Source organism: Hyperoodon ampullatus, assembly GCF_949752795.1.
Source record: "Hyperoodon ampullatus genome assembly, chromosome: 5".
NCBI classification, from domain to species: Eukaryota; Metazoa; Chordata; class Mammalia; order Artiodactyla; family Ziphiidae; genus Hyperoodon; species Hyperoodon ampullatus.
In genome coordinates, this window is record NC_136918.1 from 87,983,575 (window position 1) to 88,011,304 (window position 27,730).

A 27,730-nucleotide genomic window follows, 5' to 3' on the forward strand; every position below is an offset into this window, starting at 1 on the left:
AGGAGTGGGCTGAAAGGTCCTCCCTTCCTTCCTTCCTTCTCTCCCTCCCCGTCACCCCCTTCTTACTTTGTAAACTTCCTGTACAGGGGGCAGAACCTCTTCACTCCACACAGTACGTTATCTGCCTGGCCCAGAGACACACTTCATTTATTTAGATGCTCAGTGAAGAAACTATTCATTCATGTGACTTTCCCAGTGAGCTAAAAGTTGGCCCTCTGAAAGTCATTCCTTTTATTCATTAGGGAAAAAGAGAGCTTTAAGAACTGCTTTATAAAACTCTCTGCCTTCCCAGGCCAAGATCAGTCCACTTCCACTTTCCGTTCCCAAGAATCAAGCGTCATCACAATAAACGCCTCTTCTCACAGCCTGTGGTAACGTGTGCGCTTTATAATCTGTTGCACTCTCCTGACCCTCGTCTGCTGGCCCCGTGCCACTCACCACACCTCCTTCTCATTCACCTTTTTTTTTGCGGTACGCGGGCCTCTCACTGCTGTGGCCTCTCCCGTTGCGGAGCACAGGCTCCGGAGCGCAGGCTCAGCAGCCATGGCTCACGGGCCCAGCTGCTCTGCGTGCGGTATGTGGGATCTTCCCGGACCGGGGCACGAACCCACATCCCCTGCATCAGCAGGCGGACTCTCAACCACTGCGCCACCAGGGAAGCCCTCATTCACCTTTTTCATTCATTCAACTAGTATTTACCACTGCTGATGTGCAGAGTGTTTCTGATGGGTTGTGGCTGAAAAACCCTCCAAGACCGTTGGCATTCAACAAGAGCTAAAACCTCTCCAAGTGAGGAATCGGAAGTGGGAAATGAGGAGAAGAATGGGAAGTAAGGCCGAAGCTCAGTGCAGACAGACGTGAGGGAAGGAGGTCTCGAAGGCTGGCGGTCATCTCACCTTTCCACCTTCCTTTCTGGCAGGTTCTGTACAACGTTCTCAGATTCTGACCAGTCGGGTATCTTCTATGCTTGTTAAAAAACATATCTCTTTCCCCATCCTTTTCTTAGTTTTAAAAGTAGATGAGCAAATGTATTACAATCTTCCATGGAAAGAGACGAACTTGTCTTTTTATGTCCCTCTATTAATATCTTAATGCAGCAGTCCCCAACGTTTGGGCACCAGGGACCGGTTTCATGGAAGACGACTTTTCCACAGACTGGGGGTGGAGGTGGGAGTCGGGAGGCGCGTGTTTCAGGCGGTAATGAGAGCGCTGGGGAGCGAGGGGGAGCGCTGGGGGTGGCAGATGAGGCTTCACTCACCCGCCTGTCGCTCATCTCCTACTATGCGGCCCGCCTCCTAACAGGCCACAGACCGGTACCGGTCCGCAGCCCAGGGGGGGTTGGGGACCCCTGTCTTAATGGACTCAGTGGCCTTCAATAGAAAAAGAGATAGAATCCCCCTACTGAGGTCATCTTTCAACAACTGAACTATATGGTTTACTTCAAACTCTTCAGCACTTGCTTCTCTTGTGAGACCACGGTGTTTCCATGAAGGTTTCTAATGATATTCTGATGTGGAATATGGGGCTTAGAAGGTGGGTGAACCACAGCAAGGAAACACGTAGCAACCCTCATGTTTATAGTTTAGTTGTTTCCGTAACATTTTTCCAGTTGCTCTGTCTGCTCACGGAGGGCAGGGACTGGGTGACCTCCACGGAGCGTGAAGCATCACCTGCTCAGAAAGCAAATCGAGCCATCTGCCCTGTCTGGTTCACTTGTTTATCGTCACAGCTCTGCCTTCTGCTGTGCTCGACTTACCAGAGAACCAGAGGGACGCTGGATCGAGCCCCAGAGTCTCACAACCGGACACGTTCTGATCATGGAAATCCTGCTGCAAAACACCCAGCACCAACTCCTCACTCATCACGTACTTCAAAAAGTTGTGGTCTTCCGACGGAAACCCAAAGTGCAGGTGGTAGGCTATTGTGGCGTTTTCACCACTGAAAGGCAAACCAAAACAGAGACAGTTAAAAACATCAACAGAATCACACTGCAACTCAGGAAACTGATTTTAGGAAAAACATCTTTTTAGTTCTGCATTCCCTCCTAGGACAAAAGAGCAAAGAGTGTACTGCCCTAGAAGCCCCCTCATCAATGCCTCCATCCCACAAAGCTGAGGTGGTCCTAACCTCCTCCTTTCACCTAGAACCCATCCCCTAGGAGTCCGCCAGGAGAGGCCACGCAGGGGAGATCCTGACTCAGCTATTGTCAACGAGGTTCCAAGAGCTGCCCAGCACCAGGCTTTACCCCTGAGGCAGGCCAGGGAACCCCTTTTTTTTTCCCGGTTCTCACACCACAGCCTCTCCCTGCCCCAACAAGTGCATGTCAGAGCTACTCAGTTTAACCAGTTCATTACTTAACCTATAAAATGTTCAAGGTAGGGCCCAAAGCTCCCTGCCATCGGCTGGATGCAGACTCCTAAACTCTCACAGATGACCCTGGGTACCAGCAGCAAATCATACCTCCCTGGTTTGTCCCCAAAGTGAGAAACGTTTTCTGTCCCATGTCCACTTCCTAAGGTTTTGCCAACTCTCAGTAAGGGGACCTAAGGAAAGGTAGTTTTCATCTTCTTAGAACATACTATCCCATTTCTAAAATAAAAATAATCATGAGGCTATCCTCAGCTAATCAACAGTCTATACAGCTTGTTAAATGCTACCTTAACATTTAGATTTCTCAACAGATATCCTTTGGTTTAAGAAGGCCTAGATTTTTTTAAAAGGTCAGATTAAGAGCCAGCAATAAAATATTTAAGAGTGGCCACATCTGAGACCCTCACCCAAGGGCAAGTTTGGGTTTTTTTGTTGTTTTGTTTTGTTTTCTAACATCTTTATTGGAGTATAATAGCTTTACAATGGTGTGTTAGTTTCTGCTTTATAACAAAGTGAATCAGTTATACATATACATATATCCCCATATCTCTTCCTTCTTGCGTCTCTCTCCCTCCCACCCTCCCTATCCCACCCCTCTAGGTGGTCACAAAGCACCGAGCTGATCTCCTTGTGCTATGCGGCTGCTTCCCACTAGCTATCTATTTTACATAAGGGCAAGTTTTGCAGACAAGCCAGTCCCAGGAGTGAATCAGAACACTGTCCCTGGCAAAGAGCACCCTCTTGTGGACAGAGGTCACATAGGCCAATACTCTTAGACTGATGCGCTGACAGCTGAGTTTATAAACTCCACTACAGCCAAGAGGTGTGCCAAACCCTGAGGTTCATACAAATAACGTACACTCGGGACTCTAGAGAAATTCACAGTTTCAAGGATGCCTCTACAGACAGGTGAAAATGTGCTTTCAAACTCTAAGCCAGCTACTCTGGTTTGCAGGTGCCACTGCTTGTTCCCTGTGCTTCACCCTCTAATTATAGCTAATGATGGTCAACATCTTGACACGCAGCCACCCTGCACACCCACAGGCAAGGACTGGGGTTTGCTAACTGAAAGGACCAGAGGCTGACTTGCAGAAGACCAGGCCAGAAGCGGAATAAGAGGGGCGTGCTGCCTAACCTGGACTGGCCAGCCCTTCCTAGTGCGTCCAAGTCAGGTCACTGGAGGAACTGACATAAGGCTGAATTTTGAGGGGAGAGGAGGGATTTTTCAGGGAAGCAGAGGACCCTGTGGGTTTTGCCTCAGCTGCCCACCACTACAGTGGGCCCAGAAGCTGATGAACCACAGGACATTTTCCCAGGTTCCTGCTGGTGGGTCCAGGACTGAGGTGGGATCCACGATGGATACAAGCCCGTCTGCGAGGGATTCCGCTGCTTCCTTCCTGCCCACATGTGGCAGCAGGCTTTGGAGGCAATGCATTTGTTTCTCAGTTCGACACTGTTGAGACTGTCTGGACTTTAAAAAATGAAACAAAAATGTTTCCCAGCAGAACTTCTTTATCCAAAAATCCTAAAACCCCTGGGTTTTTCTTTCAAATAACTTTTAAAAATAGATTCTCTCACATTACTCTTCAGATTTTGTTTTACTCAGTTTTCTGATGAGTTCTTCTCAGTGTTTATACCCCAACCCGTTATGCAATCCCACCTCCTCTAGACCCGTAATATGGGCTGGATTCTTGGTAAGACCCTTTACGCTCTGAATATCCTTCCTCTCTCACCTCTGTCTTTGAATTGTAAGTTAGGGCAAGCGCACTAAGAGGAAAGTTGGGTCTGATTATGCATTTCTCCCTTGTCTATTGGCGTTTTAATACCAGTAATTTATGAATAAGATAGGCTAGGTCAAAAGTGTCACCATAAGGTAGCATGCACACTGGCGGTCCACAAACAGGGAGGAATAGTGTTGTTGACAAGGCAACCTGCCACTGTGTTTTCAGACTCCAAATCCCTTTGGTCTTACCCCACTGGGCACCAGTGCTTCGCGTGCTTCCCCTCCCAGGTTTGGGAAATTTATGGTTTGAGAGGAGGAACCTCAATGTAAAATTGCCTTTGATGGTCACATTCCAGGGATATCTTAGGCACAGCAGGTAATAAAGCTTTGCCTTGTAAGTCTTGTCCTAACAATATAAAAGGATAATCAAATGACTCTTCTACATACATACACATTTTACCTAAGTGTCTATAGACATATATAAAAACATTAGAGATTAGGAGGAAACTAAAAAGGAAACAATACGTATGCGTGCATATATGTTACACATGTAAAATACACAAAGTATATATGGTAAATACATGCACAGAAGAAATCACACAGACCAGTGATTGTTGTTCATTTTGTAGAAGGGACTGGAATTCACTGCGGAATTGATTGGCACATGAAGTGTCCAGGGGTAGTGGGGCAGGGGAAGGCAGGATGTGTACTCTTCCAGTAGCATGTATCTTTATTTTTTAATATTACAAGGAGCATGAACTTGTATATGACTTGTGTTCCTCAAAAGCAAAAGCCAGTACATAATCACAGCACTATCTGAGATCTATTTCTATTTCTACTCTTAGCTTATTCGAGCATCTGCTGGCAAACAGAAATGGTTTGTCTGGGCTTTTCCTCTATTCCCTGTAACTGTGTTGAGTCATATAATTTATCTGGGTTTCATTTTTTTCCTTCATAAAATAAGGGCATTGAGCTAGTTGGCCTCCAAAGACCCTCCCGGCACTGACACTATGCTTCTATCTTCCGTTGGTCCCCTCCGTGCTTTTGGATTAGGGAAGTCTTTTTTTTTTTTTTTTTTTGCGGTACACGGGCCTCTCACTGTTGTGGCCTCTCCCGCTGCGGAGCGCAGGCTCAGCGGCCATGGCTCACGGGCACAGCCGCTCTGCGGCATGTGGGATCCTCCCGGACCAGGGCACGAACCCGTGTCCTCTGCATTGGCAGGCGGACTCTCAACCACTGCGCCACCAGGGAAGCCCTAGGGAAATCCTTTTTGGTAACTAGCAATGAGTGTCGATTTCCAGAGAGACATCAGCACATAATGCTCCACATTCTTACCTGAAGTCTATGATTTCAACTGAAGTAAAGTAACGGCTCAGAGCTGGTGATGAACTGTACACATCTGTGATCTAAAACAAACAGGGCCAAATTAACAACCACACACAGTACTGCCAGATCGTACTGCATAACACCTGACAAAGCAAACTACTCCTAAGCAAAGGAGATCCAACTCTAGGGAGGAATTAACTTACCTAGAGGCTCTGGATGAAGAAACAGGAAGGCGTGGGCCCCTCACCAACCAAAATTCAAGTTAGCATTCATTTCAAGGGATCTCATTTGTAAGGATCAAGTGACCAGGCTGGGATTTTCAACATCTCGTATGTTGCGCTGAGACCCGTGGCCTTACTGGTTGGCAGCCTGAGCCCACACAGACCCGAAGCGCCATGGGAAGGAGGGAACCCCCGTGGGGCTAGGAAGACTGCAAAACAGGTCGCTCAGGGCCCCGTACATCACCGAACAAGGGCCTCTTCTCTCCTTTCTCCAGAGCTTCACTCCAAGGAGAAACAGCTACGCTGTTTCTGGATAATGGGACCAAGTGGGAGAACAATCGCAAAGATACGGAGCTCTTATTTTATCCATGAAGTGTTGCAACCATAAAAAATAATGACATCTGTGTTCCCAACTACCTTGGTTTCATGCCCTCACATTTTACCATATTTAGTTGAGCCCTGTACGTGAAGAAACTCAACACAGCTAAAGCTATTCCTACACACTATTCTGTTTTTCCTCCCTCCCTCCCCACTACTAAACACTGTCCTGAAGCTGGCATGCATCCTTTCCATGCATGTTTTTATAAACCTAACACTCCCCTGTGTAATCATAACTATACATAAATTTAATGTACATTTTTATTCAAATAAAACATACCATATTCTACATAATCTTCTCTGACTTGCTTTTTTTCACTCAAAATCACATTTGAGGTTTACCCATAATGGTACATCTAGATGGAGGTCCTTCAATCTGACTCCTAACTCTGCAGAGATTCCATGAAATGACTGCTCCACCTCATCCCTTCCCCTACTGGTGGCCATGGGCTTTGTTTCCGATTTTCTCCTGCTACAAACTATGCTGAGGTGATCCTGCTTGAACCTCTCTGAGCCTCTCTTATACAGCTAAGAGTTTCCCTGGGCCATATACCAAGAGATGGACTTGGGTCCAAGAGTTAGCACATCTCCACCTTAACTAAGTCTTTCTGAATTGCTCTCCATTTTACTCCCCTCCCAGCAATGTATAAATGCTCTATTTCCCACAGCCTTGCCAGCATTTAATGTTACCAGATTTTTCCATTTTTGCCAATCTGATGAGTATAACATCATGTTTTACATCGTTTTCATTGGCAATGTCTCGCTTTCTAGTGAGGTTGAGTATCTTTTTGTGTGTTTATTAACTCTGTGGGATTTCTCATCTTTGAATTGCCTGTTAGGGCCCTGTCCTTCTCTTGGGTTGTCTTTTTCTTATCCAAACTGATTGGTGTTACATTCTGGACACTAGCTGTTGGTTTTGTGTCATAAATATCTTCTCCCAGTCTTTGATTAGTCTTTTCATCATGTTTCAGAGATGTGAATTCTCACCTATAGTACCCGAGAACTTGTGGCTGAATGTATTTATGTTGCATCTCTTTAAAATTTACTTTGAAGGTTAAATGCCTTGTTCTTAGCAGGCAGGAGGACAGTGCTGGGATCTGGGTACACCCCCCAGCATGGACCCAGCTCTGAGGCTGGAAGCAAGCCCACGGCCAGGCCTCTGAAAACCCAGCCAGACCCACTCCTGCCGGCCTAAAGCCTCAGCCCTGACGTTGTTCTAGAAATTCCACCCCTACGGTTTCCCCCATGCTGAGCCTGGCACGCCCCGCGGCACCCATCACGGCTCGGTGCCTCACTGTTTTATCCAGCAGCAAGCAGAACTACTCCCGAGGAAAACTTGCCCACCTGTCTCCCACCCATTCCAAGCGGAATCTCATGGAGGCTGCATCCATATTTCGCTCCCACTTAACTCACTGGTGGCAATTCATTCTCTCCAAGGTAGAGAAGATGGGATTAGAGCACCTCTTCTAATCCTGTCACTATTGCTACGATCTGCATAAGAATCTTGACATAAGAGGCATTGCTATCTCTGCTATCTCTCCCTTTCTCACTGATCAAAAAAACACAAAAATTCCAGGGCTTCCCTGGTGGCGCAGTGGTTGAGAGTCCGCCTGCCGATGCGCGGGACACGGGTTCGTGCCCCGGTCCGGGAGGAGCCCGCGTGCCGCGGAGTGGCTGGGCCCGTGAGCCATGGCCGCTAAGCCTGCGCGTCCGGAGCCTGTGCTCCACAATGGGAGAGGCCACAGCAGTGGGAGGCCTGCATACCGCAAAAAAAAAAAAAAAATTCCAGGCATTCGGGGAGGTTACAAAACATGGCCCAGGCTACTCTGCTAGTAAGGGATTCAATCCTAGATGTTACAGACACTAAGGCCAGCTTCCTCATGTTTTATCACACCACCCAGTGGAGGTGAAGCAAGGAGGAAAGTGGATCCTTCTGAATATCAAGGAGGAAAGTAGCATTAAGTGTTAAGAACTTTGGGGGAAAACGACTGGGTCATCTTATAGTTTTTGAGCCCCAGAGAAAAGAATATCGCCAACAGGCTGACAGTCATTTAGAAAACCCGGGAGGTTGGAAAGTGGCTCTCCCAAGGCTGCTCAGGAGGAGAGGGAAGAAGATGAGGATGCTACAAACGGGATTATTTTTCAAGAGCTGAAAATAATAACAATAATAACAACAATAATGCCACTCTCTTCCTTTAAGATTGAGCTTCTTATGTCAGGAATTATGTTTGTCCTTCCTTCTTTTTTCCCTCCCTCTCATCCTTCCTTTATTAATCCTTAGGGCCCTAATCACTGTGTTTTGCACATAGTAAGTACTCAGAAAAAAATTTAAGTTAGAATTTTACGTTAAGAGATGGAGCGGTATACTAGATCACTTTCAGTGTCCACTCTAACATTCTTTTTGGTGGCATGGTCCCCTGCTATAATTAGGACATATTTACATATTTAGGAGCTGTTAACCACACTACCCACTTTGGGACCAAAACAGTGAAAAGAGGGGCTCCTCACCCCTTGCTCTGGTGTCTCTCACACTATGCCTATGAGGCTGGGTACAAACTGAGCTCAGAGCCCAGTGAGCTGATCACCAGAGTCAGGCACAGTGGCTCATCAAAAACCAGCTTCCAATTATTTACAGTAGCCAAGATATGGAAGCAACCTAAGAGTCCATCAACAGATGAATGGATAAAGAAGATGTGGTATAAATAGACAATGGAATACTACTCAGCCATAAAAAAGAATAAGATATTGCCATTTGCAGCAACACGGATGGACTTCGAGGGTATTATGAAATAAGTGAAATAAGTCAGACAGAGAAAGACAAATACTGTAAGATAACAATTATATGTGGAATGTAAAAAATAAAACAAACTACTGAATATAACAAAAAAGAAACAGACTCACAGATACAGAGAACAAACTAGTGGTTACCAGTGGGGAGAAGGAAGTGGAGAGAGGCAAGATGGGGGTAGGGGATTAAGAGGTACAAACTACTATGTATAAAATAAATAAGCTAAAAGGATATATTGTACAGCACAGGGAATATAGCCAATATTTTATAATAACTATAATTGTAGTGTGACCTTAAAAACTGTGAATCACTATGTTGTACACCTGAAACTTATAATACTGTTTATCAACTACACCTCAACTTTTTAAAAAGTGATAATGTTAAAAACAAAAACAAAAACAAAAGAAAACAGCTTCCAGAGGAAGAGGGATGCCTTCCCTGCATCATCAGAGGGGCCAACGCTAATTCTGCAACAAGCACGTGGGCTGAGCTATGACACCACAGAGCTAACGGGCTGGCTTAAGCAGAGTATCGGCCCCAACCCTAAGAGAAGGAAACTGGCAGTGAGATATGAGAGGGGCCAGGAAAACTGTGTTTAGAAAAGCAAGACAGTAAAGCAAAAGAGAGGGCACAGTGTTTCAATATCGACTCCCATTTACCTTCCATGTCCAGAAGCTTCTAGAAACTGGCCTAAGTGGAAGAAAGGGGTTCTTGACCTGATAATTAGATAGTAATATCTCTAAGTTCCTCATTTTTGTTCCTGAACATATTTGATTGGGAAGTCAAGGGGAGGAGTCATTTCAGCTCACTGCACCTTACATTTATCATCTGCAAGTCAGATAATTCTTCTTAAAAATGTTTTACAAAGTTCTTTATACGCACCTCATATGCACCTGTGGATATACAGGGAAAGTGTGGTGATTTCCGTTTATCAGAGCAGGAACAAGCTCAAAGAGGCCTGTGAACTTGCCCCAGAGATCTGCCAGTCCCTGTTCCTCAGCCACTACACGGTGATGAGTTAAAAACACCTGTAGAATCTGCTCACGCCTGCTTCTGTGCAAAAGAGATATGGCTTTAAAGTGAGTGATTAATATCCAGTTCCCTTTGACATAGAGTGTCCAGTCTGTAACAGGTGACACATGTGGATGCTGACTCACTTGGTTTCTGCTCGGCCAGTGCAAAACCCCTCCATCCAAAAAGCACCCAAGGGACTTCCCTAGTGGTCCAGTGGTTAAGACTCCGAGCTTCCACTGCAGGGGGTGTGGGTTCGATCCCCAGTAGGGGAACTAGGATCCTGCATGTCATGCGGCCTGGCCAAACAATTAAATTTAAAAAAAAAGGAAACCAAGAGGAAAGTAGCAACAGGCTATTCACTCAGCAACTTGCTCTGGAAGCAGGTGGCAGGAAAGGAGGAAAAGGGAACTGCAGATAAGATATAAACAAGGAAAAGAAGGAGGAAGAGAAACCTGGAATAATCCTCGCAAGGTACAAACTCCTGTGATCAAAGGAGCAATCAAACGGTATGCACCTGGCTGCCCAGAAACTGACTCTGGGGTGACCTAGATGGAATCAGATGGAAGCCAAATAAAGAGGGCTCACTCCATTCAAACTATCAACTGCAGGGAAGAGGGTAACAGACGGCAGGCTAGTCTTGCTTAGGTTTTCTTATCAAAAACATTTCTGGGTCTGGCTGTGAACCACCCTGTCTTTGACAAGGTGACCAGGACCGCCCACCAACCCTCGTGGTCTGGCTGCAGATCCCCCATATTGCACAGAGGCTCATTCTCCTGCATTTCCTGCTTCGTGAATGATGTCACCGTCCACCCACGTGGCCACCCAACCAGGAGCCTGGAGCCATGCTGTCCCTCAGACCCACATCCAACCAGCCATGAAGTCCTACTGAGGGAGAAGACCTCTGAAATCTCACTTGAACCTTAATTACTCCCCCTGACATTGCCCTAGTTCAAGGCTCTCTCATTTGTCACCCAACTTATTACAACACCCTCTAACCAAGCGCTCTACTTCCAGTGTTTTTCCTTCATCACACAGAACAACTAAAATCAGAAGCTGACCATGTCAGCCTGCAGATTAAAATCTTTCAGGGCCTCGCCGAAGAACACAGAAACCTTCATGATCTGACCCGTCCCCTCCTGTTCAGCCTCACCTCTGCAAGTCCGCTACACAGTATGCAGGGGCCATAGCACACTGCTGGGCACATCCCCTAGTACTCCCTGCTCTCTAATCTGGAACACCCCTACTTCATATTTCAAGATTCTTCCTGAGTGTCACCTCCTCCAGGAGGCCCTGCGTGCCTCCATCCCCACCTCCGTGGTTATATAAAACACACTGTACGTATCTCAGTGATGGAACATATCACACTGTTTATAACTATTGAATTGCTTTCTCTCCTTGGACTGTGAGCTCCCACTGAGGGCACAGACTTTGTGACCCTGGCACCGGGCATGTTGTTGAGCACATCGCAGACCCTCAGTGAACTTCAGGTTGAATCAAGTATAAGACCAGAAGGAGAAACAGAACACTGTGCTCCAGGATGCATTTAGCTGGAGGCCAGGGCTCCTCCCTCTGGCTTTGCAGTACAGAAAATCCATTTCTAAGCACCGGTTTCTGCCACTACGCAGACAAAGAATGCAAGCTTGAAGCTACTTACGGGCTAGCTCTAAGCCAACTGTTCCAGGAGAACTCATACTCTAATGCTGAGAACTCAGTAACAATGCATAAGGTATCTTACCCTTTTCGTGAGCAGGTCAGGCAATTTCTCTTCAGTAACACACTCCTCTGGAATCTTTAGCATGACCACGAATGTTTTATTAGACGACAATTCAAGTATTTCATTTTCATCCTCATCGATATAGGTTACTAAAGAGAATGGGGGGGGTATAAAAAGTAAAAGTAAATACATGCATAAAATAATAAACTTATTCACTCCATTGGCTGCTCTACTTAAAAACAAACAACGAATATTCATCAAGGATAAAGCCTGGACACAGAAAGCAAGAATAAGCAGAAATGCTTTCTCTTCTCAGTAAGGCTGAATAAAGACAAGGGCTCGCCTCTATCATGATATAAATTCTGTTGTTTTATTTGACGCCATGGGGGGCTCAGATTCCACTGAACACAGACTGGGAGAAGGGCGGTGGGAGGAAGTGGGAAGAACATGAACTCCTTGGTTAAACTGACCCTGTAGCTTAGCTACAGGCACAGGCGTCAAGGCTGACGCTGGAGACGTTCTGGAGGGGCCAAAAAACAGTGGGGGACGGGGGACAAGGAGCAGAGCGAGGAACTTTGCTGAATCCTCTTCGGTTCTGTACACGTGCTGAGGAAGTGACCACCATCGAGCAGAATAGCTTGGGGATTAGTGTGCATGAAGTCATCATCGCTCTCCAGGATGTCCCAGGGCGGGGATGTTGACACACTCTGTTTGCACTCAGAGCCCCAGGGCTCACGGGACTTACATTCCTGGGACAACAGTTGGCTGCTTGTGTTCTAAGGACTATGAGCTAATTGATTTTTTAAGCAGTTAGAGCCAAAGGAAAAACACACAAAGTCGGAGCCAGGAGTTCAAAGCTGGCATGCTGGCACTAATTATGTTCCCCTGGCTTCCTGCCCGGGTCACTCCAACCTCTCCGGCCCTGAGAAAGGCGTGGGTGACTGGAACCAGGTGTTTGCCGTGAATTTTTTTCTGTAATCCCCCACCTCAAACATAACATTATCAGCTTCTTTTACTGGACTCTGAAAAGGCCACAGTGTCATCAATTCTGGGTTTATGATGGAAGTAAGAGTCCTGGTCCTTATGCCCTGAGGAAGTCTGAAGTGTGAGGCATGAGAAGCAAGGGAATGTGCAGGAGAATTAACAGAGCGGGCCGCAGGCTGCCAGCCTTAGCAAGGCCAGCGCAATGTTGGCCCCTGGCTGGAATCTGGAACTTGGATTTATGGAGTGTTCCCACGTTTCCTGGTAAGAGTGGCTGGCTGTGCCTCAACTGTTTGCAGAAACAGTGTGGCTTGTGCTGAGCCTCTCCTTTCCTTCTGGGAGTCTGGAGTTTTGGTAGGTACCGGGCAGAGCCTGCCTATGCGACCAACTCCAATAAAAACTGAATCTCTAATGAGCTTCCCTGGTGGACATTTCACACATGTTGTCACAACTCATTGCTGGAGGAATTAAGTGCACTCTGTGTGACTGCACTGGACAAAGACTCTTGGAAGCTTGCACCTGGTTGCCTCCATATTTTCCTTTATATGCTTTAGCTGTAATAAATCAGTCATGTTTATGACTATATGCTGAGTCCTATGAGTCTTACCAGCAAATCACTGAATCTGGGGTTGATCTTGGGGACCCCAACACAGGGAATTATCCCTGCATCCTTATTTGTTGTAAGTCATCATGTTATTTTTGTCTGAAAATAAAAGTTATGCCATCAAAGCAGAAAACTTGCAAAGTATAGGGAATTGTAGCAAAGCAAGAAAAAAAATTACTAATAAATCTTTAATCAAAAGGTCCCCCCCATATTTTATATTATATATTTGAGGTCTTAATGAGAAGGTAATTTATATACTGCTTTTTGTTGTTTGTTGTCATCATTTCTTATCTGTCTTGATCCTTTTGTTGCTGTTTACATATCAAAAGCCATTCCCCACGTGTTTAAAATTCCTTGCAAAGATTATTTAATGGCTGCACTAATGTTCTAAAACCACTCAGTGTTTTTATCTTTCCAATTTATAAATGCTGCTTCAATGGGTATCTTTGAGCTCTACACCCACCACATACATTTCCAGAGTAGATATCATTGCCTCAGAAAGGAATAAGGATGCCAGAGAATGGATACAGGAGTCACAGCACTGCTGAACTCAAGGGCACTAAGAAATGCGAAGTTTGCCATTGTATATTCTTGCCTCCTTTGCCACAGACTAATTGACCATAAGTGCATGGGTTTATTTCTGGGCTCTCTATCCTGTTCTGTTGATCTATATTTCTGTTTTTGTGCCAGTACCATACTGTTTCGATGACTGTAGCTTTGAAGTATAGTCTGAAGTCAGGGAGCCTGATTCCTCCAGCTCTGTTTCTCTTTCCCAAGATTGTTGTGGCTATTCAGGGTCCTTTGTGTTTCCATACAAATTTTAAGATTTTTTTGTTCTAGTTCTGTGAAAAATGTCATTGGTAATTTGATAGGTATTGCAGTGAATCTGTAGATTGCCTTGGGTAGTATGGTCATTCTGACAATATTGATTCTTCCAATCCAAGAATGTGGTATAACTTTCCATCTGTTTGTGTCTTATTTGATTTCTTTCATCAGTGTCTTATAGTTTTCATAGTACAGGTCTTTTGCCTCCTTAGGTAGGTTATTCCTAGGTATTTTATTCTTTTTGATGCGATGGTAAATGAGATTGTTTTCTTAACTTCTCTTTCTGATCTTTCATTGTTAGTGTATAGGAAAGCAAGAGATTTCTGTGTATTAATTCTGTATCTTGTAACTTTACCAAATTCATTGATGAGCTCCAGTAGTTTTCTGGTAGTGTCTTTAAGATTTTCTATGTATAGTATCATGTCATCTGCAAACAGTGACAGTTTTACTTCTTTTCCAATTTGGATACCTTTTATTAAGAAATGCCAAGTTCAGGACTTCCCTGGTAGTCCAGTGGTTAAGGCTCTGTGCTCCCAATGCAGGGGGCCCAGGTTTGATCCCTCATCGGGGAACTAGGTCCCACATGCATGCTGCAACTAAGGAGCTTGCCTGCCGCAACTAAAGAGCCTGCGTGCCACAGCTAAGGAGCCAGCGCAACCAAAATAAATAAATAAATAAATGATAATTTTTTAAAAAAAGGAAGAAAGAAATGCCAAGTTCAAAAAGAGGTCTCCAATAATAGCTCTAATGACATATACTTAACTTGTATTATCTGAATGACTCTGTACACGACCTGGCTAAATAGTTGTGCTTGTTAAAATAACAACAACAGCAAAAAAAATAGGCTTACCCAGTCAGCAGAATTTTTATGTTTTTAATGGGATTTAACCTAATCAGTATTTCCATGTAGAGAAAACGTCTTTAAAAAATTGTAGTACATACACAAAGGACACTGGAGACACACAAAAACAGCTCTTAGGCAGCAATATAAGAAATGAGGCTGGAGAGGTAGGCCTTAAATGCCAGATGTCTTCAAGAGATAATGGAGGTTGTTAAATGCCTCCCAGGAAGGAGATGAGGGTAAATCTGCTGGTGACAGATGGGATGAAATGGAACTGGGGGAGATTGGAGGCAGAGAGGCCACTGGATAAGAATGGGAGAGACAGATTTTGATTGACAGCAGTGGGAAGAGGAAGGAAGGAAGGGAGGGAGAAGAGGTGGAAACAGAGCTGGCTGTAAAGGCAGCCAGACTTAGTTTGAATTCCAGCTCAGTTAGTCATTAGCCATGTTACTTGAGCAAGTCACTTAAATCTCTGAAGCAGTTTCCTCAACAGAAATGCCTACACTGTAGGTGACGGTAAAGATAAGAACCACCATATATAAAGTATACAGCACAGAGTCTTGCAGTAGGCAGGTAGTCAATGTTGAAAGTTTCTATCAAGACAGTACCAAGGAATGATTGATAAGACCTGGTCATTATCTAGCTATAGGAAAGAAGAAGAAATCAAAAATGTTCCAAAGTATCAAGCCTAGGTAACAGGAAGAATAACAGCTACTGTATTAAGCATTATGCACAGATACCCTGCTATGCACTTGTAGTTTTTACCTCATGTAATCCTCAAATCAACCCTATTAATTAAATATTAATGTTTTTCTTTTAAAATGAAGACACTGAGGCTTAGAAAAAATGCATAATTTGCTTAGGTCAGTCAATTGAGCTAGTAAGTAGGAGGGTCAAGGTACATTTATAGACACAGATTCAGAAATCATTTATATTTTACAAATGTGGAAACTGAGGTCAAGAGCATTGAAGAATTTGCCTAAAGTTACACAGTTGGATGATATAAACCTGGCCTCATGACTCACCATGAAACTATAAAAGGTGAGCTCAGTGGAGAAGGGGATACACATGACTAGTAGTTTCACATGGATAATGATAAAGATGATGACAGTTATTTCCAGGTAGAGAACTACAGCAAAGTGCATGACTAAAACTCAGGAAAACTGTTCCAGGGGGCAACTCCGAGAGGGGATGGTTGCTGCCTTGGGACTAAATGAGCTTCTCAAGGGAAAGAATGAAGAATGAGAAAAGTGAGAAGGCTGAAGACATGCTTCCTGCAATCACAACATGGAGCCAAAGGCAGAAATAAAGTCCTGAAGTCCAGAGTTCTGAAGGCCTGGAAGAGTACAATACAGTGGACAGAGCTGAAGGCTGCAAACAGGGCAGGGGAAGGGAGAAAGGCCATTGGGTTTTATGATCAGACACGTGCTGTTGACCTTTGGAAGAACAATTTGGGACCAATGGATACAGTGGTTTAGGAGTGAGCAGGAGATAAGATCCAAATACAGACCTCTCTTTCTAGAAGTTTGCCAGTGAAAAAAGAGGGAGAGAGAAATATCTAAATGAAGTAGCAAGATGCAGATGGAAGATTGCTCTGAAGGACAGACTATGTGAGCACATTTGAAGAGGCCCGAGAGGATGCTTAGAAAGAAAGGGTGCTATCTGAAGGTCCACAGGTCAGTAGAAGCTGGAGAGGATTCTATGGAGAGCACAGGTGAAGAGGTCAGTCTTGGGAAGGCAGGAGAACATATGAGATGTGAGGGAAAGAGAAGCAGGTGAAAATGCAAAGAAACTTCAAGATACTGGGCTTGCTGTCTGCCTAGGATTTTCCCATGAGTCACCCTATACCAGGGAGCAACCTGTGCAACTTGCTTGTCTGCCAGGACCATGTGATGTCATAAGATGTGATTCTTATTCCCAACTCAAGGCAAAACAAACCCATCCAATACAGCATCACGTAGGAAGTCCCTGCTTGCATCTCAGTACCAGAGCCTCCCCTACTCATAGAAAAGCCCGTATGGTAAGAGAGCTGGGGGACATCACATAAGGGTTCCTAGACTGTTAAAACTGGTCACCTTTAAATCATATTTCTAAGCATCCACCTACTTGTCACAGTTTGGTTTCTGTAACATTTAAAATATTTTGCCCAAACCAAGGAAGGGTTTCACCAGTTAAGGCATTCCTAGGGTCTCTCCCCTCACTGTTCAGACAAATTAGTAAAGAAAGCAGAATCCTTGAGGATGCTTATCTGATTCTCCAAATTGTCCAGACAGGAAATGACTTTGAGAGAGAGAAAACTTTTTTTTTTCCTTTACCCTTCACACCAAGGAAGTTATAATTCCTCAGGGAGAAAGAGAAAATCCATTAATACTTTTTTCCTAAAGAGCTGGGACAAAACCAGACCTCTAGATTTAACGGGAAGGATTCCCTGAGCTCTGCCCGCTCCCCTCTGCCAACCCAAATTGTCCATTTCAAGAAGGTTTCATTGTCTCTTGTGAGCCTGGTGGAGTGCTAGCCTCTCCTCCACACTGGGGACACAGCCCAGGCTCAGTGCCTTAAGCCGAGCCGTGATCCTGAATTTGCCATCACTTCAGTGGCGTACCATGGGCAGAGTCGGGGGAGAGCCCACTCCAGGTGCAGGCAAGAAGGGGTGCACGGTCTGTAGAGAATTAATAATAATAAACCTGACCACAGGTTGGTCTGCTTGTGTTATCACCACATCACGGCCATTCCTATCAATGTCAGTGACAAGCTACAGCTCCCCACTGGGCACCTCATTCTGGGTACCCTATCGGCCCCTCCCCAAATTGGATATCTTTCCGTACTGGGATGTATTTAGTGTCCCCTCTGGGTCCACTCCAGCTCCACATTTATTATCACCTCCACCTCTGAGCCTCCGTCTGGGGACTGCAGAGCCCCGAGACAGGAGAGTAAGGAGTTGGGAGAAAGGGAAGGAGGAGGGGAATGGCAAATGGAGGTCCTGAGAAACTTCACTTCTTAATGAACCAGACAGCATCACTTCTTAACGAATGTACACTCATTCTTTTTTTTTTTTAATTGAAGTAGAGCTGCTGTACAATGTTATATAAGTTACAGGTGTACAATGTAGTAATTCACAATTTTTAAAGGTTATACTCCATTTACAGTCATTGTAAAATACTGGTCATATTCCCCATGCTGTACAATATACCTAATAGTCTGGATTTCTTTCTCCCCTACCCACATATCGCCCCTCCCACATTCATTAACAAATGCACAGCCTTCGACTCTCCCACCTGCCCTTTTCCCAGACAGCAGCATTTTCTGCACAGTGCCCAGAAGTTCTACCAATACTGGATTCATATCAACGGGCTTGACAATTGGACAATGGCTGATTTTTGCAGACTGTCATCCCAGAAGTGCCCGCGGAGCTGCTCTGGGTGAGGCTGGGACTGTCATGGAGGGAGTACTGCCCCTGTTCCTTTTTACCCATTACACCTGCCACTGCCTACTAAGACCCTCCCCACAAGCCCAAACTCTTGAAAGTTGAGATGCCAAGTAAAATAAAAGTATTTCCCTGATTTAAAAAAAGTAAAAGTTTGAAAATCTCTCTTATGGCATTAACGTATTTTAAACACAATTGTATAACCAAATTGAAAACAAAGTTTGCACCGCAAGTGTTAAAAAACTCTTCCCTGAATCTGATCCTGTGAACTCTCACGTCCCCCTGAGAAACTGTGGAGGGAAATGGAATCCCTTCTTCTGCAGGTTGCTCTTCGTGATTTGAAGAGGTCAAATGACTTTCTGAGAATGAAAATGGAAGACAGCTCTTGGATCTTGAGCTTTTTTTTTTTTTTTTTGGCCACTCGGCTTGCAGGATCTTAGTTCCCCAACCAGGGATTGAACCCGTGCCCCCTGCAGTGGAAGCATGGAGTCTTAACCAATGGACCGTCAGGGAAATCCCTGGGTCTTGAGCTTTAGAATCTTAAATATCAAACCAACCAAATCTGTGGCATCATCGTTTGTTATAGGCCCCAGTTGCCAGCCGATGGTTCAGCCAACTTTTAGGACAGCACTGGCTGGTTGTGATAGGACAAGGCTGTGTGACTCAATTTCAGTTTCAATATCCACATGTGGGAGATGATGGGAAGAGGGAGTATCAACACTCATACCAAAGCTATTGTCCTCAGTGTGATGAAGGAGGGGCAGCACTTCTTATCAACTTCTCCCTACGTCAGGACCAGCCTCGGGCCTCAAAGACACAGCCATTCCACCTCAACACTGCCTTAAGTAACTAAGCAAACATGCTGCCTGCCTGGGAAGCTCACATGCTAGAGGTTGGCACACCTCATCAGAGTTTTCCTATTTCTTCAGGTACTGTAAAACTTTGAGACAGGAGATGAAAGGGTTGAGACAAGGAGGAACAAGAGGTGAATGACAAATGCAGTTCCTTAGGAGAATTCCCAGGGCCCCCTCTGGAGAAACTCAGGGGCTGCCATTCTTGCTCTCATCCTGTAACTTGGTTTGCTATGGAGAGTCCAGCTCAACCCTTATCTTGTGGTGAGTGGGTCACCCTCACAAGTATCCCAGTTCCAGAAGAGCCCCCCTCACACCCCTGTACCCTACAATCACCCACACATAGAAATGAAAGCACTTTTCTTCTTTTCTATTTTGAAATTGAAATATTGCCCACTGGGCGGGGGGGCGCTACATGTATGCATCATAAAAACCTTAATACTGATATTCATAAAAAAATTAGCAACCACCTAAAAGGTTTTAAAAAGATGTGGAAGGGGGCTTCCCTGGTGGCGCAGTGGTTGAGAGTCCGCCTGCCAATGCAGGGGACACGGGTTCGTGCCCTGGTCCAGGAAGATCCCACATGCCGCGGAGCGGCTGGGCCCGTGGGCCATGGCCGCTGGGCCTGCGCGTCCAGAGCCTGTGCTCCGCAATGGGAGAGGCCACAACAGTGAGAGGCCTGCGTACCGCAAAAAAAAAAAAAAAAAAAAAAAAAAAAAGATGTGGAAGGGCTTCCCTAGTGGCGCAGTGGTTGGGTGTCCGCCTGCCGATGCGGGGGACACGGGTTCGTGCCCCGGGCCGGGAAGATCCCACATGCCGCGGAGCGGCTGGGCCCGTGATCCATGACCGCTGAGCCTGCGCGTCCGGAGCCTGTGCTCCGCAACAAGAGAGGCCACAGCAGTGAGAGGCCCGCGTACCGCAAAAAAAAAAAAAAAAAAAAAAAAAATGTGGAAGAGTACATCATGCAGTTATAAAAACTATGTTCACAGATAATTTTTAATGAATTGGCAAAATGATCTCAATGTAACATTAAAATCCTGAAGGTGAGACACAGGATGATAAAAAACAATCTGATCGCAAATTATTTTTAAAATGCAAGTAAGAAAAAGACTAGAGGGCTTCCCTGGTGGCGCAGTGGTTAAGGATCCGCCTGCCAGTGCAGGGGACACAGGTTTGAGCCCTGGTCCAGGAAGATCCCACATGCCACGGAGCAACTAAGACCGTGCGCCACAACTACTGAGCCTGCGCTCTAGAGCCCGTGAACCACAACTACTGAAGCCCTAGACCCCGTGCTCAGCAACAACGAGAAGCCACCACAATGAGAAGCCCACGCACCGCAACAAAGAGTAGCCCCCGCTCACCGCAACTAGAGAAAGCCCGCGCACAGCAACAAAGAGCCTACACAGCCAAAAATAAATAAATAAATCTATTTTTTAAAAAAGAAAAAGACTAGAGAAAAATATAACAAAATATTAATAATGTGGATGGGCTTTATGGGTAACTGAACATGTACTATGTTCATATTCATAATAAAAAATAAAATGAGATAATGCATGTAAAATATGTATTTAGCACCATGTGAGTTTTTGTTTTGTACCATATACAACACAAATATAACAGTGATTTCTAAAATAAGTTAAAATAATGACAGCTTACAGATACATGGTTCTATAAAGTTTTTTAAATGCTTCCAAATACATTATTCATCATTTTACCATTACAATAATATACTAGGTATATCAGATAAAGTTATCATTATACAATAATTACCTTTTTACAATAATTATCTTTACTAAACAAATTATTTTAAAACCTTTTCAAACACGCATGGGTAAGATACAATAAAACATAGTGTTTGGGCCTCCCTGGTGGCGCAGTGGTTGAGAGTCCGTCTGCCGATGCAGGGGATACGGGTTCATGCCCCGGTCTGGGAGGATCCCATATGCCGCGGAGCGGCTGGGCCCGTGAGCCATGGCTGCTGAGCCTGCGCATCCGGAGCCTGTGCTCCGCAACGGGAGAGGCCACAACAGTGAGAGGCCCGCGTACCACAAAAAAAAAAAAAAAAAAAAACATAGTGTTTATGGAAATTAAAAATTTAAGAGATCTTCAACATCCAATGGGTAGAGTTTAAAGTAAAACAATGACCCCCATACTTTTTCCAGAGTTTATAAAACACACAAAAAAGAAAATAAAAAAGAAAAGCAAAAATCATGTATCTCCCATCTATTCAACATATCGCAAACCAGTTTTAAATTCATATTATAAACAATGAAGTAGCAGTGAGTACGTCTTTGATTTCAGTGTTTAAGTCATAAGCATTACATGAGTTCTCAAAATGCATCAACTTAGTCATGTTTAAATCCTCTTACCTCCAATCAGACATAAGCTTATGATGATGACTATAATGAGACCTAGGAAAACAGAGGTGAGGACCATCCACAGTTTACACTTTCCAACCAAGTTCTTATTACAGGAGTTCCAAGGGCTTTCCTTGTCAGCCTGGAAAGCAGAGGGAGATTTAGAGGCAGTCATTTGGTTTCAACAAACATTTTTTAATACTCACTATGGGCCAGTGACACAGAAACGAAGGCAGCAAGATCCTGACCTCAAGGGGCTCCACCCTACTGAGTCAAGTTTACAAAAGGACAGAATGGAACCTCACAGAGAAGTTAGCAAGAAAATGCTCTGGGGACTCTGAGGTGGGAAGGACAGGCAGGATTTTGAAGGATGGACAGAGAAAGGCATTCCAAACCCAGGAAAGAATATCCTCCGTGTCGACTCATAATGAAATTGGCCAAGAGATGCACCTGATAGGAAGGTGGGTTTCAGAGGCAAGTAATGAGAGTTAAGATTAGAGGGAGTGAAAAGGTTGAAGCATATTTGAGAGGGTCTTGAATGCTGCCAGAGCAGTTTGGACTTAAATTGCGTGTACCGGGAACTCACTGAAGGTTTTTGGCACACAAAAGCTGAGTAGAAGATTAAGAGAATGATGTCTAGCTTAGACCAAGAAAAAGCTAAGAACCTTCTGCTGGGGCCCAGACTCTATGTAATAAGGGCCTGGAAAGGGAATGAAAGGGAGGACAAGGACGGGAGAGATACCAGAAAATAAGCTGCAATGTGTGTAGTGAGGCAGAGGGTGGGGTTAAAGTAAATAATTTCAACCGCTCTGGTCTACTGAACACCAACACCGTTTCACTTCATCTGAACAGCCCTGCAAGGGAGGTATTAACCCATTTCAAAGATGCAGTTGGGAGAGATTAGCCAGGACTAATCCCTGCTGCATGACACTGCCCCGCTCACTCGCTCTCCCATTGGTCTAGAGCGTCCCCCAGGCACTGTGTGGGGCTCCAGGTTATGAGTGCGCCCGGCCACCTCCACTCTCAGTACTGCCACCTGCCCCTAACAGGTCCCATTCCTCTCCTCCTACTTCCTACATGGAGACCATAGAAAACAATGGAATATGATGCGGAAAAAATGTGTTTCTGTATCAGGATCCCAATCCCAGCTATACCACTTAAAGGCCGGGTGACTATCAGCAAACTCCTTACTGAAACTCACCAGCCCCAAGGTCCTCACCTGTAAAACACATAAGTAATAAATCTAGCTCACAGGGCTGTTATAAAAACTAGAGATCACGCACATGAAGCACTTGCTAAACAAGGGTAGAGTGGAGGTCAACTTCGGAGCCCCTGAGCGCACTTGACACTGGCTCTCAACACACAGGAGCCAGTGGTTACATGGAGTATTCACCTGCCTCACCAAGCGGCAGCAGGCACTTCCTGAATCCGTGCCTCGTTAACTTTCTCTTCCAGCGTGATTTTAGTGGCAGCCATCAGAAAAGGAAACTGTCCACGTAAGGACTACAGTTTAATCTTTCTCAATGAGAGAGTCCAAGCCTGCATATCAGAATCACGTGAAGGGCAATTTAAACAACAAACAAACACCTAGGCCCTACCTGGACCCAGGGGATCAGATTGCAGGGAAGGTGGGAGCAGCCCCCGTTTGTCAATGTAGACTTCCCAAGGTAAATCAGCTGCTTTACGAGAGGTGGGCCCCTGGTCTGGAGCCTCCCTGACCTTCAGGAACCTGGTCAAATCTCTCCTTTCATGGAGGTCTCCCTACCAGCCCACCCGTGGAGAGATCTCCCAGTACACACAGCTCATCTGCCGCTGCCACTGCCTGCCTTGTCTGGTTTCAGGTCCGACTATAAACAGATACTGGCCGTATCTCCCTAGGGAAAGTGAAACCACATAGAAGGAAGGGTGGCTCTTAAAATTCCCCACTCTTATATCCCATACCTCTGCCTCATACAAGTAACAGGACCTTAATAAATGTGTGTTGCTTAGTTACAGTGGGCGCCCAAAATTTTGAGAATGCACTTTGAGAAGTTCTAGAGTAGAGGTCACACTATGGAGCCCCTGCATGCACTGGCCCTTCGGGTGGGGTATGAGGGGTGCAGTAAAGGCCCCGTCAATATCTGGACAGAGGGAAACCCTCTTGAGGTAAGTGGGTGTAGAGTCCAGGGATGGCACCACCGCTCACCCCTACCCACAGACTGAGCATTGCTCCAAGGTCACCAAAGCTAGAGGCTCAACAAGACACACAAGAAAGAGGAGTCCCAGTACAAGAAGCCTTGAACTTCTCAGGGGACAGAAACATATCTTCCTATTTACAGAGCTCCTGAGACACATGCCATTTTCAGTCCTTGTACAAGACACAGCAGGAACCATTAAGATTAGTGCAAAATGAAATGGTTTGGAGTCTCAAATGAGCCCATGAAGGAGGGTCAATGCACCTCTTTGGCCCTTTGTGCCTTCACCTATGCTATCCCTTAGAGACCACAAACTAGGACGCTGGTGGTGTGAGGAGACCAATACTCTGACTTCCTGGGGGAACTCAGCTCAGAATTACATAGCCCTCCTCTGTAGGAAATGCCTCTTCCTGTCCAGCCCATCACTGCCATCCTACAGGCTGGCCCCTTCTCCTGTCATCAGCCCGAAGGCAGAGACCACTATCCTTTGAATGACTAAACTTCACATATTTTAAGTCATCGTAAAATGGTCTGTCAGACACACCCAACCCATCAACAGAGTACAGTGCTTCTCAGCGCTCTGCGCACTAGAATCAACACAGAAATTCTGTTTTTTTGAAGTGCCCCCAGGAGAGTCCACCCTGCCTTGAGAGAGCCTCTCATCCAGCAAATGCATGCTACCCATGCACACTGAGCCATGAACACACAACACCTCCTTCACTGCCTTCTTTAGCATTTCTTGCCCAAATTCTAGGTCATAAGGAGAGGCCATAGGCAGGTTTTTCTCCAGAGTGGCTTCTGAAGATTTTTGCCAACTGCATCTTACACTCTATGATTGCAGTATATGGCCCAAGAATTTTTGTGACTTTCCTCTGACTATTCCCCCAGATATATTCACATCCCTCTTCAAATAAGGTCCAAATACATGACATAAGGTCCTGAAACAACGGCAGGACTACATATCTCTTGGATACAAAAAGCTTTTCTTCTCTTTGGCTCAATTAGGAAAAGGTATTATATAGATCAGGGGATGATTTTCTTAGCACACAGTAAAATCTATACTTTGTAATCTTCATTGTGGGATTTAATCCACTTGTTGACCCAAACACGAAAGAGCCAGTTGATTCTTGTCCTAAATTCTGAACAACATATGTCAATGGGCTAATTTTTAGCTAGCCCATTCATATATGTATTGCCTGCCTCAAAACTACCCATGGATTATTATTGCTATTATTAAAATGATGCTGCCATCCCTTAAAATGCCTCTGGGACTTCTACCTGAAAACTGAGCTCAGTATCCATGAAATGAGCCATAAAAGAAAAGTAGTCTTACTCAATTAGCCCTAATGCCTTTTCCAGTTTTGACCCAACTATATTGCCATGTTTACAGTGATGGCAGGCAAAGTGAAGCTCAGTGGCTTACAATCCTTTTCCCTCCAGCCCCAAACCCAAATCAAGAAACAGAAGGTTCTTTCTACTGCCTTTGAATACCCTCCCAGATTAGCCCTTCCAAGTAAGAAGATACCCATGATATGGGATGTCTTCTTCCCGATGATCCCCAAACTGTTCCCTGCTCGTCACGCATCTACCCATCTGCTCACATCTCCCTCAGCATGCCAGATATGCTACTCAATTCCTCATATTTCACCTATGTTCCACAACTTACAGAAATTAGTAATAATATATAACAGGAAATTATACATAAATTAAGTTATATATATATATATATAAATTATGTACATATATAGACATATAAAATAAATCAACAAAAGCAGCATAGGTTTGAAAAACAGCCTGCGTTCAACCTCAGAGCCACCACTGGCTGAACTTGAGTATTTTGGTAACTCCTCTGAGTGTCAAGTTCTTCACTCAGTTTCTTCTTCTGTCAAATCAGAATGCCACCCCCTTCCTCTGAAGTTTGTTGTGCTCATTAAATGCATTTATGTAGCAGAAGTGTTTGGCACATGATAGGTACAAAACATATGTTTAATAAAAACACGTGGACTTAATGCTACATTTCAAAACTGGAAATCTTAACATACAGTTTAAAGAGACCTACACACAAAAGTCTTAAGAGTCTGGATCTTGTGTTTCTGGCTACGTTAGTTGACTTTTCTATTTAAAATACACTTCAACTGATTCTATGGAACCAAAGAGAATGATTAACACATTAGATGAGGATTTTTTTTTCCTCTTTTAAAAAATTTTTCCTCTTCACGCATTTCTAGAATGTTCTCCAAGTGCTGATGTAACCCTTCATCTTCACGCCATTCTGTCCCTCACACAGCTTTCCTATTTCCTACACAGCTTTGTATTTCCTACAAAGCTAGTTCACAAGGAAGTCTCAGATATCTGTATATACCTGGCTAACAAGGAAGTAATTAAAACATGAAAAAGCAATCTCTACCAGGTAGGTTAAATGATAATAAAATACTGACACCCTGTATGTGTCCTGCACGGTCTACTCCTCCACTGTATTCAACATGCATTCCCAGGCCTCACAAAGAAGACTGGTTGGCCACATTACATTACCACCAGTTGACAGCTGGGAAAATATAGACCTTAATGCCTTGCCTTGGGACACACCTTTTAATGGGGAAGTTGTCACCAGAATTCAGATCTCTGGATTCAGTCCCAAACCACGGAGTCCGTGGGGTGTCCTGGGTCTATCTGACATGAGGCAAGTACTCCCAATTCCCATTCCTAGACATTGCCTTGGAGGATGCATACAGCAAGTCCACAGTTGCAGCCACTTGCACAGAGATCAAATCATCTTCCTCCAGCTTTCATTTTTCTATGGTATTCATCTTTCATTCAAATATAAGGTACCAAATTACTCTCCAGGGTACCTATAAAAGCAGACTTTACAGTATTACTAGGAATCAAGGAGAAAGCAAAAGCAATGCTTTCAACTTCTGAATTTCCTTCTTATCCCCGAAATCAACAGTTGAGCTGCCAAAGGGATGGCAGTAGAGGAGAGGGCCCTAGAAAAATCAGGTTGGAACCATATGTGTATATATGCGGAGTTCCATATACCAAGTAAACATCAAGCCAGTTAGAAGGGTTAATCAGAAGGTAGAATTCAAAGTCTCTGCTGTGTTACAAGCATTTGATCAGAATGAATCATTTTCCTGCCCCTGTTAGACCTGAATCAGAAGAGTTCAGCCTAAACATCACCAGTGACTTTCTTAGAAACTGAGATGAGGCCAAAGCAAATGAGGCATAGTCTTGTTCTTTGAGACAAGAACTTGGAAATTATTTCCCTTAGTTGAGCGGGGCAAGTTCACCCCCCAGGCCTTCTGTACTTGCTCTTTTCTCCCTTCTCCCCTACATCTCTTCCTGTGAAATCAAATGGCCAGAATGAGAGAAGACAGAAAGTGTAGACCCAGGGGATGGCGAGCCGGGATGGGGGATGGTGGGCGGTGGGTGTAGGCTGGGGGAGGGGGGAGGGGGAGGGCAAGTAGCAAGGCAGTATAGGAAAGGAAGACAAAGAATTCTCAAGAAAAGGGGACACCAGTTATCGCTGGTTCTCCCTACTGGAAAAAGAAAAACCAAATTAAAAGTTAAATAACTTTTTAAAACCACCTCTACCTCTGGGGATTCTCTCTCTGAAGAGAGGAGCCGCACACCTCCCGGATAAGATTCCTCAAGTTCCTTGGAGCCGGAGGGATCCGAGGGGCCTCGGGCAGGCTCAGGGTAGAGGGCATTGTTGTGTCTGCTCCATTCAGAATATTCCAGCGCGCACCACCGGCGCTTGGGGTCTGCTGCGCCCAGAGAGCTGGCTGGAAACCGGAAACTGTGCCAGGCCCGGGTCCTGGCCGGCAGCCTGGCTCAGAGCCCGTCGGATAACGCCGCCAGAGCGAAGACGACCTTACCTGAACTGGGCAGGGCTCCTCCTCCAGAGCAAAGATGCCCTGGACGGCTCCATTGAGAGGCGTCTGCTCCTCTGGCTGCCCCTGGATTACCGAGAGCTCCAGCTCATCTCCTGGCGATGGGGGCCTGGGCCCCTCCATGGACGGGCAGAGGATTAAACAGCCCGCCAGGAAGCAGGACGCATACACCCGAGGGTACAAAGTGGCCTCGCGCGTGGCTCGCCCTACGTCCCCGGTGGGCGGGGCGGGGAGCCCTCGGGAGGTGGG

General features: G+C 45.2%; 1 protein-coding gene across 1 annotated transcript; it reads right to left on the minus strand.

Annotated features, from left to right (window-relative positions):
- Positions 1-774: 774 nt before the first annotated feature.
- LOC307053787 (TPA-induced transmembrane protein) lies at positions 775-27,604 on the minus strand (the record flags this gene model as incomplete). The annotated part of the gene is made up of 6 exons (XM_079705266.1): positions 775-1,001; positions 1,757-1,938; positions 5,429-5,499; positions 11,556-11,683; positions 21,430-21,559; positions 27,467-27,604. The coding sequence occupies 6 exons, from the start codon at positions 27,602-27,604 to the stop codon at positions 775-777; spliced, it is 876 nt and encodes a 291-aa protein (XP_079561392.1).
- Between the last annotated feature and the right edge of the window lie 126 nt (positions 27,605-27,730).